Raw genomic sequence first — 12,192 nt, 5'->3', positions numbered from 1 at the left:
TTATAATTTATAATTTTAAGATACATACTGATTTTTTGTATATTTTGTGTAATTTGAATTATATTTTGTTTACATTGTAAAAATATAAATACATGTATGTGTTGATATAGTTTGAGTCTGACAAAAAATAGGTATAATAAAAATATTTATCAGTATTTATTATTTGTTTGACCAAACCATTTTGGTAAATACTTTCAGATAGTGTCATCTTTGGTTGAACTGTCTATTTGTTAAAAGGACTATTTCAGAATGTGTCATCTTTATTTGATCTGTTAATTTTTGAAAGGGATCATTCTAATATTTGTCTTTAGTTGGTCTGTTAATTTGTCAATATGTCCATTCTCAAAAATTGTAATCTTTTGTTGATCTGTTAATTTAATAAAAGGACCATTTCAGAATGTGTCATCTTTGGTTGATCTATTAATTTGTTAACAGGGTCATTACAGATAGTGTCACATGTGTCAATCTGTTAATTTGTTAAAAGGCAATTTAAATATGTGCCTTCGGTTACTATTTTAATTTGTTATAGGTTCATCATTTCAGATAGTGTCGTCTTTAGTTGATCTATTCTATGTTGAAAGGATCATATTGAAATGATTTGTTAAGAGAATCATTTCAGAAAGTGTCATCTTTAATTGATCTATTAATTTGTTAAAATGATCATTTCAGAGAGTGTTATCATAAATTTATTTGTAAATTTGTTAAAGGGATCAACTCAGAAAGTATCATCTGTATCCTCTCTAATTTATATGTTAATTTGTTAAAAGATCATTTGAGAAAGTGTCATCTTTTGTTAATATGGAAATTTTTCTTTAAGGACCATTTCAGAAAGTATCATCTATTGGTTGATTTTTAACCGGATTTTTGTGAAAAAAGTGTCGGTTATTGATTTGGGGATGTACGGCGGGCGGGCGGGCTTGCGGCGGTAACCAAATGTTGTCCGTGCATTAACTCATGAACCGTTTAACCAAAGCTTTTAAAATTTTAATATGTTGTTACTGACAACAAAATGGAGGTCAAGTTCAATAATGACCATTTTGACTTTTACGGTTCTGGAGTTAAGGTTCTTGAAAGATTGAAAAATGGCGTTTCCAGTCCTGTCCGTGCATTAACTCATGAACCGTTTAACCAAAGCTTTTAAAATTTTAATATGTTGTTACTGACAACAAAATGGAGGTCAAGTTCAATAATGACTATTTTAACTTTTACGGTTCTGGAGTTATAGTTCTTGAAAGATTGAAAAATGGCGTTTCCAGTCCTGTCCGTGCATTAACTCATGAACCGTTTAACCAAAGCATTTAAAATTTTAATACAAATGTATGTTGTTACTGACAACAAAATGGAGGTCAAGTTCAATAATGACCATTTTGACTTTTAGGGTTCTAGAGTTATGGTTCTTGAAAGATTGAAAAATGGCGTTTCCAGTCCTGTCCGTGCATTAACTCATGAACCGTTCAACCAAAGCTTTTAAAATCTTAATATGTTGTTACTGACAACAAAATGGAGGTTAAGTTCAATAATGACCATTTTAACTTTTACGGTTCTGGAGTTATAGTTCTTGAAAGATTGAAAAATGGCGTTTCCAGTCCTGTCCGTGCATTAACTCATGAACCGTTTAACCAAAGCATTTAAAATTTTAATACAAATGTATGTTGTTACTGACAACAAAATGGAGGTCAAGTTCAATAATGACCATTTTGACTTTTAGGGTTCTAGAGTTATGGTTCTTGAAAGATTGAAAAATGGCGTTTCCAGTCCTGTCCGTGCATTAACTGATGAACTGTTCAACCAAAGCTTTTAAAATTTTAAAATGTTGTTACTGACAACAAAATGGAGGTCAAGTTCAATAATGACTATTTTGACTTTTACGGTTCTGGAGTTAAAGGTTCTTGAAAGATTGAAAAATGGCGTTGTCAGTCCTGTCCGTGCATTAACTCATGAACCGTTCAACCAAAGCTTTTAAAATTTTAATATGTTGTTACTGACAACAAAACGGAGGTCAAGTTTAATAATGACGATTTTGACTTATACGGTTCTGGAGTTATGGTTCTTGAAATATTGAAAAATTGTGTTACCAGTCATGTTGTTGCATTTACTCATGAACCATTCAACCAAAGCTTTTCAAATTTTAATATGATGTTACTGATGACAAAATGGAGGTCAAGTTTGATATTGATAATTTTCACTTTAACCGTGCATCATTTATGGTTCTTGTTATATTGAAAAATGCCAGGACACGGATAAATATTAATTAATCCGGTTTGCTGTCGCTCTGACAGCCTCTTGTTTTTAACCGGATTTTTGTGACAAAAATGTCGGTTATTGATTTGGGGATGTACGGCGGGCGGGCGGTCGGGCGGGCGGTCGGTCGGTCGGGCGGGCGGGAATCAAATGTTGTCCGTGCATTAACTCATGAACCGTTCAACCAAAGCTTTTAAAATTTCAATATGTTGTTACTGACAACTAAATGAAGGTCAAGTTCAATAATGGCGATTTTGACTTTTACCGTTCAGGAGTTATGGTTCTTGAAAGATTGAAAAATGGAGTTTCCAGTCGTGTCCCTGCATTTACGCATGAACTGTTCTACCTAAGCTTTCCAAATTTTAATATGTTGTTACTGATGACAAAATGGAGATCAAGTCCAATAATTGCGATTTTGACTTTTACCGTTCAGGAGTTATGGTTCTTGAAAGATTGAAAAATGGAGTTTCCAGTCGTGTCCGTGCATTTACGCATGAACTGTTCTACCTAAGCTTCCCAAATTTTAATATGTTGTTACTGATGACAAAATGGAGGTCAAGTTTAATAATGACGATTTTGACTTTTACTGTTCAGGAGTTATGGTTCTTGAAAGATTGAAAAATGGTGTTTCCAGTCGTGTTCGTGCATTTATGCATGAACTGTTTTACCAAAGCTTCCCAAATTTTAATATGTTGTTACTGATGACAAAATAGAGGTCAAGTTCAATAATGACGATTTTGACTTTTACCGTTCAGGAGTTATGGTTCTTGAAAGATTGAAAAATGGTGTTTCCAGTCGTGTCCGTGCATTTTCTCATGAACCATTCAACCAAAGCTTTTGAAATTTTTATATGTTGTTACTGATGGCAAATTAGAGGTCAAGTTCAATAATGACGATTTTGACTTTTACCGTTCAGGAGTTATGGTTCTTGAAAGATTGTGAAATGGCGTTTCCATTCACGTTGTTGCATTTACTCATGAACCATTCAATCTAAGCTTTTCAAATTTTAAGATGTTGATACTGATGACAAATGGAGGTCAAATTTGATATTGACGATTTTCACTTTCACCATTAATCAGTAATGGTTCTTGTGATATTGCCAGGACACAAATAAATATTAATAAATCCGGTTTGCTGTCGTTGTGACAGCCTCTTGTTATTTATTTAAAAAGGACAATTTGTTGATTGTGTCATTTTTTGTTGCCTTTTGAATTGGTTAAAAGGATCATTTCAGATATGTGTCTTTGGTTGATATGTTAATTGGTTAAAAGGACCATTTCAGATTGTGTCATTTTTGTTTGATATGTTAAATTTTTTAAAAGGACTATTGCAGATAGTGTCAACTTTTGATGATATTTCATTTGTTAAATTGACCTTTTCAGAAAGTGGTAATTTTGATTGACCTATAAATTTGTTACAAGGACCATTTTAGAAAATGTCATCTTTGGTTGATTTGTTAATTTGTTAAATTAACAATTTTTAGATTTTTTATTAACAAAATTTTGAACACTATCCCCCGGAAATACGTGAAAATTTAGAAAAAGACATTCATCATTTATTTAAACTTCAGGTAAATGGTAGATCCCATTTTTAGTGGAGCTGCCAGGAAATTTAACTAGGATTGCTGTATGATGAAAAGTTGCCAGTGAGACAACTTTCCTTTAGAGACAAATGGGCTTGTTTAAATGCAATTGTAGGCCAACGTTGTGTTTCGCCTGCGACAAAAGCCGTAGAATGCGAGACATAGGGGTATAAATCCGATTTCATTAAGGCGTTATGTAATTGTTTCATGCTTTATATTTTAAAGAAATGGATGCTTCAGAAACCATATATTATGAAATTTTCTACTGTCATGTGTTCATTTGCCTTGACTTCATTTTCATGGTTCAGGAAGTACACCACTAATTAATGGCCCCATTGCTTTCTATGTTAAATTCCTCAATTTCGAGTGGTCACAGCTCTTTTATCTTAAGTTCAAATGAAGTGACAATCATTGCATGTCAAAGCAACACCTTCTGGTGTCCTGTACTGAAAAAATCAACATACCTTACATTGCATATAAGAAAGAACTGGTTCCCGGAACTTTCGGATGTACAAAACAGGTACTTTCGATCTGACAAAAAGGCAAAATGTACCCTCCTTTTTAAATTTTATGCCATTTTTTTATTATTCAAATGTATCAGTCAAAAATTGTTCTACAATGATCACCAGTCATGCAGCTTTCATTTGATACCAAAATTAATAAAATACTCTAAATATTTTGAAAGTTATGTCCATGCGTAGGAACTATTTTGTGTTAAATATGTACTACTTTCTGGTATGTGCTTTCTGGCCGGGCCCGCATTAGTGGTGTTACACCTTCAGCGATTGCTTTTTTTTTTTTGTCATTCAAATTTCTCACATTTTATGTGTTTTGATATATGGGTTCCTTGCAAGGTCTACAATATCAATCAGACGGGGTTCAACTGACCTTGACCTCATTGCATAGATCAGTGATAAAGGTTACGGTTATGTTGCCTAGTCCGTAACTCAGAAACTATAAGCAATGGGTCAACTACATTTTGTATATTTGGTGTATGGCATGATTGTAGCATGTACAAACCTTACTGACAGATTTCATTCAACTTTAACTTCATTTTCATTGTTCTTTGGTCAATGCATAGACATACAATGTCTCTGAACAATGTTATTTTTATCTGATTTCGTTCATTTGTCAGATACTATATATATAAGTAATAGGTCAACTATATTAGGTGTAAAAACTGATTGTTAGATATATCTGTCTGTCTGGCAGTTTTCATCTGACTTTGATTTCATTTACATGCCAATGTCACATTCATATGTAATTCAAACTTTTAAGGCAAGACATTCAATCGGGTTTACTCTCATAAGTTGATATATTATGATAACACCCTGTGAAATTAACTCCTCAGAGGGGATGGAAATCCTATTGATTTTGGTTCATGAGGTCAAATGTCATTTTTTATGTTTAATTTACATAGACTGTAAGAAAAAAGGAAGAGTGGTATGATTGTCATTGAGAAAACTATTCAACCGTTGCCAAAATAATGTGGATGAATGCAACTGTTGGTCAACATAAAATTAGATTTTGTTAAACATTTATGGTTAACGGATTATGTCAATGAACCATATATAAATATAAGAACTGCGAACTGGTTTATTTATTTTCCTATTTATTTTTTTAATATTTATATCTGCACATGTACACATTATTGTTTGCGCCTAAATATAAGAAGATATGTTTTTTAGTGCCATGAGACAATGTTCTCTCCATCCAAGTCACAATTTATAAAAGTAAACCATAAAAGGTCTAAGTACGGTCTTCAACACGGAGCCTTGGCTCTCACCGAACAGCAAGTTAGAAAAGGTCCCCAAAATTACTAGTGTAGAACAAATCAAACAGGAAAATCAATTGTCTAATCTATATAAATAAACAGCTGCGCCATGAGCGCATGATACGCCCGACGTCTTGTGTGGAAGTTTTATGCAATAATCATAAATAGTTTCTGAGGAAGTTTTAAGCAATAACCATTTATTGTTTTTGAGACACGGCGGGACATGTGAACCCCCCCCCCCCCCCCCCCCCCCACCCTGTTTTTTTTTTTTTTAGAAAAGTTACTAAGATAAAATTTTGAATCAAACCAAAAAGTATACAGATCTTTAAATTAGTATAACAAAGAAGTGTGTACAGTTTCAAGCAATAACCATAAATTGTTTTTGAGATATGGCGCAACATGTAAAAAAAAACCTCCCCCTTTTTTACAAAACACTCAATAACTCAAAAATAAAATTTTGAATCATCACCAAAAAAGTATACAGATCTTTAGATTAATATAACAAAGTAGTGTGTAAAGTTTTAAACAATAATCATAAATCGTTTTTGAGATACGGCACGACATGTAAAAAACCCCTCCCCCTTTTTTACAAAATACTCAATAACTCAAAAATGAAATTTTGAATCATCACCAAAAAGTATACAGATCTTTAGATTAATATAACAAAGAAGTGTGTAAAGTTTTAAGCTATAATCATAAATCATTTTTGAGATACGGCGCGACATGTAAAACAAAACCTCCCCCTTTTTTACAAAATACTCAAAAACTCAAAAATGAAATTTTGAATCATCACCAAAAAGTATACATATATTAAGATTAATATAACTAAGAAGTGTGTAAAGTTTTAAGCAATAATCAAGAAAAGTTTTTGAGATACGGTGCGACATGTGAAAAAAAACACACCCCTGCTTTAGTTACAAAGTGCCGTAACTCAAAAAGTTTAAATCTTATTTTCACCAAAAAGTATACAGATCATTTGACCATCATAAGAAACAACTATATTAAGTTTCATGAAATTTGGATAAGTCGTTCTCAAGTTACGGTGCGACATGTTTACGCCGGACAGACAGACAGACGGACGGACAGACGGACGGACACCGGACATTTGTATACCATAATACGTCCCGTCAAAATTTTGACGTGCGTATAAAAACGAGAAATGAGAAACACAACATCAACAAACCATCCCCACTGAACATTATTGATTTGTCAATTTGTTAGTAAACGTGATTCAATAATGTTTAATAGGATAAGGAAGACCAGTATTGCACACCTATAATACTGACATCTTGGGGAAAAGTTCATTCCAAATGTACCTTGAGTCAGGATAACTTGCCTTGGAGTGATAAAGTCCCATATTGAGTTAATGTCACAAGTCAAATGTCAACATCAAAATAGGACAATATTAGTTTGCCAATGATGTAATTTAAATCATCTGTCAAAACTACACTAATCATAGCTTCTAAATGCACCGTTACCTGTAAAACGACCTATATCAGTAAATCTTAATATTCAGCAAATATCTGATGTTAGATTGATAAAGCTCTGATTCCTTTCACGGATTTGGCCATACTTGTTGGACCTTTTGGATTATAGCTCTTCATCTTTTATATAAGCCTTGGATTTCAAATATTTTGGCCACGAGCATCACTGAAGAGATTGTTTAATTAAAATTTGCTGTTACAAAATATTAGAAATTATTATAAATTAAGGAATGTATCTCCCTCATGCAAAGCTCTGATTCCTTTCACGGATTTGGCTATACTTTTTGGACCTTTTGGATTATAGCTCTTCATCTTTTATATAAGCTTTGGATTTCACATATTTTGGCCACGAGCATCACTGAAGAGACATGTATTGTCGAAATGCGCATCTGTGTGGCGAAATCAGACTAACACGGAATTCTTTAATATCTTTAATCCAATAACTAACAGTTATTTACAGTATGTACAGTTAATAAATACCACATTGGAATAATCCGTCTTTTTCTTTTTAATTCAACTGATAATACTTCTATACTTCTGTTACTACTATTTTTACAATGATCATTATCCATAAAAAACCTTAACTTATATACTAAAATCATAAGAACATTCTAAATCTAGAACAAACTATAATTAACTAGAGAAATGGGAAATAATCTATTTTTAGTAACAGGGTAAATTCCGGAATTTGCCAACACTTTCTTGAACATAAATATACACAAGTACTTTCACTATCCATCTAGAATATTCTAGTATGATTCATTTACTATAATTAAAAGAACAATGTAATTTTATATACACAATGTCAAAATAAAAGTCCAATCGCAACACTCCAGAGGCCAAAGAAAGCCATCATGATTCCAACTGTTCTTGTATCTTCTTCATTTCTGTTCGGGCTGCTTGTCTTTGTGTTCTCTCTCGTGTAGTACTAGTATTGTCATTTATCAACTCAGTATCCTTTTCCGTATCTGAGTTTTTTAAGTCCTCATTTAACTCCTCACATTCTATAGGATATAGCATATTCAGAGCTCGGTTTAAATTCTTCTTATTAGGTAGCATAACTTTACCAGATCTTATTTGACCATCTCGGCTGACTATTAATTGACATATACGGCTAATTTTCCAACTTTTATGTGGAAGGTTGTCCTTTATTAACACTACACCAATCTTTGCTGGAGTGTTGCACTCAATTCTTCCATTTTCCATTTGGAGTGAGGTGACAAAATTACTAAAAGTGTTTTCATCGTCTGATGGATATCGAAATTCTTTTGTTCCAATATTTTCCAAGTTCAAGGAATCTTCTATTAAAGGCTTGATTTGCAGGCATGTATCAATTGTAGAGTGGAGACAGCATAGATAATAAACTATTTACAGTCATCGTCATTTTGTTCTCTCTTTCTTCATCACTTAATTGTGACCTTCCTGTAAGGCCTAAATTAAAATATTGTTTGTTTGCCCTTTACCGACCGACCCTATGAATTCGTTCCGACTGAAAATCTTTTATTTGTATTTCCCGGCAATATTTTATTTTATTTTTTTTCTTCGTTCCTACCGAAAATCTTATATTTGTATTTACCGCTCAAAACTTTTTTAACGGAATCCTCGGGATTTATCTTCCTCGTACAGTGTTTAGTCCGTTTGGTATCACTAGAGCGTTTGACACGAACACGTGCATTTAGAGATTCAAAGCATTGTTTTGAAATCGATGTCGAAAGTTTTAAAATCATGACGAATATTGCCCTGTGTGTCTTTATACTTGAAGAGCAGGGTTCATTAAGAATAAGTTTGTCCAAAACAAAATTATCAACGTGTGTACAAAATTTTTTGTAAACGGACGGTGTATCTTATGTAGGGAGGACTTTGCTGATCAGGAGATCAGGATGATAATGATGCCTTCGACCAGCTTTGGCATATTATTTATATCTGACATGAACCAAAAGGCCTGTAAAGGGGAGAATAATTGGCAGTAAAATCGCCAAGTTTTTCCTTATAGACCATTTATAACGGCAATGTAAAATACGTGACAAGTGAGTTTCAAGTCTTGAAGCATTTTTATAGGAAACACCGGCCCACAGGAAAATTTAAACACTCGAGGGTTGAAAGTAAAATAAGACAAATGCTTAGTTTTAGCTCTTCTAACTGGTTGCAAAACGATGATGGCGGGAAATGGACTACCGGGCAGTGGATTTATATTCTAATCAAATTTTCTTTTTATTTCACAGATATGGCTCTGGTATTCTAATGACTTTCCATAAGTATAGAAAGTCCCTGTTTAAGTTCAAATTTTGATAAAATTGTTAGTATGTGAATAAAACATGCTATAGGTTGCACATTGTAAATACAGGTGATTCAGATAATTAATATTTTTGTCATACTGGTTACCAGATATGATCTCTCATGTTTCATCTCCTAGAGACATGATTTGGGATTGGTCACCATATACCGTCAAATTGAAATATGTGGAAAATATAAGGTCGAGGTAAGGGTACGTAGTAAAGACTTTTAGTGTAAGTTAAAACTCTAAAAAGTTCCAGGCATATAAACATTGAAAATATGCCACATAGTCCTTTATTTTTATATTTGAAGAAAAAAGGTAGCAGTGCATATGCATTAACTTCACTTTCTATATTTTTTTCAAAACCTCCTAGGACTATTATACTAAATTAAATAATCCCAGAAACTTCATAGTAAAAGCATACTTAAACAAATGCAATACAGACAACAATGATATCCTGCAGATTTTGTATCTATAAAATAAAATATTATACCTACCCACCTACCCATGACAAAAAATGTACCGAGTCAAATTATTTTTTAGAAAATAAAAATAAAATATTTTACCTACCTACCTACCCTGTTTCAAAAAATAGGGTCGGAAAAGGGCAAACAAACAATATTTTAATTTAGGCCTAAGGATCCATCCTAGCTTAGAGCCAAGTAGATAAAGCCCTTGTTGAATTTCTATTTTCTGTGGCAATATGATATCCAAATAATAATCATTTCCGATAAGAATCTCTATTGTTGAACTTTCTAAGCAACTGGACAGTGTGTCAGCAAGTTGCAGATTATTACATAAGTATTTCACATTTTCACATACATCCATTTGTAAAGGTGTTCTTAGTATTGATCCTGTTATCTTAGGAACAACATTAGCATCAATGAGCATACAAACTCCATCTTTTAGTCTGATCTTTAATGACACCTTTTGTGTTCTTAATGTTTTTGGCTTATCTGTACCACATGTTACAAGTGTTATCTCCTCTGTAGCTTTCTTCTTCAGGTTTAATCTCTTGGCCAAATTTTCTGTTATATATGTTCGCTGAGATCCGGAGTCCATTAGTAGTCTTACTACTTCTGTTTCATTAACTTCTATATTTGACACAGTTGTTTGAGCTGTCTGCATCAAAACTATATCTCCGGAGGACAACAAGCTATTCTCAGGTACGTTCTCTTCACTTGAAGCTATTTCACAAATTTCATCAGCTAGATGTGAAACTTCTTTCTGTTGAGAGGGAATTTTCATTGGGCATAGACTTCTATGGTGACCCTTTCTCTGTTTGCAATGATAGCATGCTTTTTCAAATTTACAGTCTCTACTAACATGTCCTGGTTTCAAGCATGTATAACAACTACCCTTGATTTTCTGCTTCCTGTCTTCAATTGTACTGAACTTTCTGCACTCATCACTCCAATGGTGTCCATCACAATATCGTCAAACCATTGAATTTCCACTGCCTGAGTTTTTTCCAAATGGCTTTATTGTCATCAGAGCTTCTGCAGATAAGTGTTTTCTTGGTTGAAAATTACTGTTGTTCGACTGGATTTTAGACTGCTGTTTTTCTTTAGAACTGGGACCAGTATGTGTTTCCTTATACTGACTTTCTGCAGCTTCCCTAGCAGTTATGTAAGTATTGAAAAACTGTTTTAACTTCCCTACTGTCCATCTTTCATTGTTACCTTTCTGTATTTCAATTTGATAAGGACTTCCTTTGGTAGCTTAGATGTTATCATCGAGATGAATACATCTTGGGTTACATCTTGATGCATTGCGTCCAAACTACGTAAGTGTCGTTCCAAGTCATCATAAAGTCTACGTAAATGTGTAGTTTGATTTGAAGCTGACTGAAGGTTTATTAAATCTGAATAGTGCTTGCTGACAACAGATTGAACATTTCCAAATCTTTCCTTTAGTATTGAAATTGCTACATCGTAATTTTCATGGGAGAGCGTTAAGCCAGATATAGCAGAATTAGCTGTTCCAAAAAGTTTGCTTTTCAAGTAATTTAATTTCTCTATTTTTGTCAAGCTTTGATTTGTGTGCACTGCTGCTTCAAATGAATCCCAAAATTCTGTCCATTTTAACTTATCTCCATTGTACGAAACTAGGTCTAATTTAGGAAGTTTAACTGCACTTACTGTTGAAGGTTGACTTTTCCTCTGTAATTCTTGGAGTTGTAACTGTTGAAACTGTAATATCTGTTCTTGCATTTGTGTCTGTAATTGTAATAAATGCTCCACCTTGTGGTCCGTGGCCGATTCTGTTTTCTTAGTATCTGTAATTTTATCCTGAATTTCTTCCTCGAATATTTTTAATTCGTCTAAGCGCTGTGTTACACCGTCAAGCAATTTAAAATATATTTCACTTGCCTTTGTAAATTTTACAATTTCACCTTCTTTATCTTCTTTTTCCTCTAATATAAGTGAAATTTCTTTCATACTATCTTCAAGTGTTGCTGCAAAATCCTTTAATCGTCTCTCTGCTGATAAAACTTGCCTTAATTGTGTTGTCACATTTTCATCTTGAATCCCTTGTGCTATTATATCTCCACTTTTATCTAATTCTTTAGCTAACAAATTATTGTACCTTGTACAGAGTCCTTTCAAATATGAGACTGCCATCTTTTCTGTGGTTACTTCTTTTCCGTGTTCTTTATAAATTTCTTTTTCTGTAACTCCTGGGTTCCGGCACCATACAATGTGTCGAAATCAGACTAACACGGAATCCTTTAATATCTTTAATCGAATAACTAACTGTTATTTACAGTATGTACAGTTAATAAATACCACATTGGAATAATCCGTCTTTTTCTTTCTAATTCAACTGATAATAC

General features: G+C 33.2%; 1 protein-coding gene across 1 annotated transcript; it reads right to left on the bottom strand.

The window, feature by feature from the left end:
- Positions 1 to 11,014: 11,014 nt before the first annotated feature.
- On the bottom strand, positions 11,015 to 11,980 carry LOC139483503 (spindle assembly abnormal protein 6-like). The gene has a single exon (XM_071267525.1). The coding sequence runs from the start codon at positions 11,978 to 11,980 to the stop codon at positions 11,015 to 11,017; it is 966 nt and encodes a 321-aa protein (XP_071123626.1).
- Between the last annotated feature and the right edge of the window lie 212 nt (positions 11,981 to 12,192).

Source organism: Mytilus edulis, chromosome 7, assembly GCF_963676685.1.
Source record: "Mytilus edulis chromosome 7, xbMytEdul2.2, whole genome shotgun sequence".
Lineage (NCBI taxonomy): Eukaryota > Metazoa > Mollusca > Bivalvia > Mytilida > Mytilidae > Mytilus > Mytilus edulis.
The sequence above is the reverse complement of the archived record's forward strand: the minus strand, read 5'-3'. Positions and strand labels throughout refer to the sequence as shown.

Excerpts from the sequence above, each read along its gene's own strand:
- LOC139483503 (XM_071267525.1), bottom strand. The coding sequence starts at position 11,980 with ATGGCAGTCTCATATTTGAAAGGACTCTGTACAAGGTACAATAATTTG.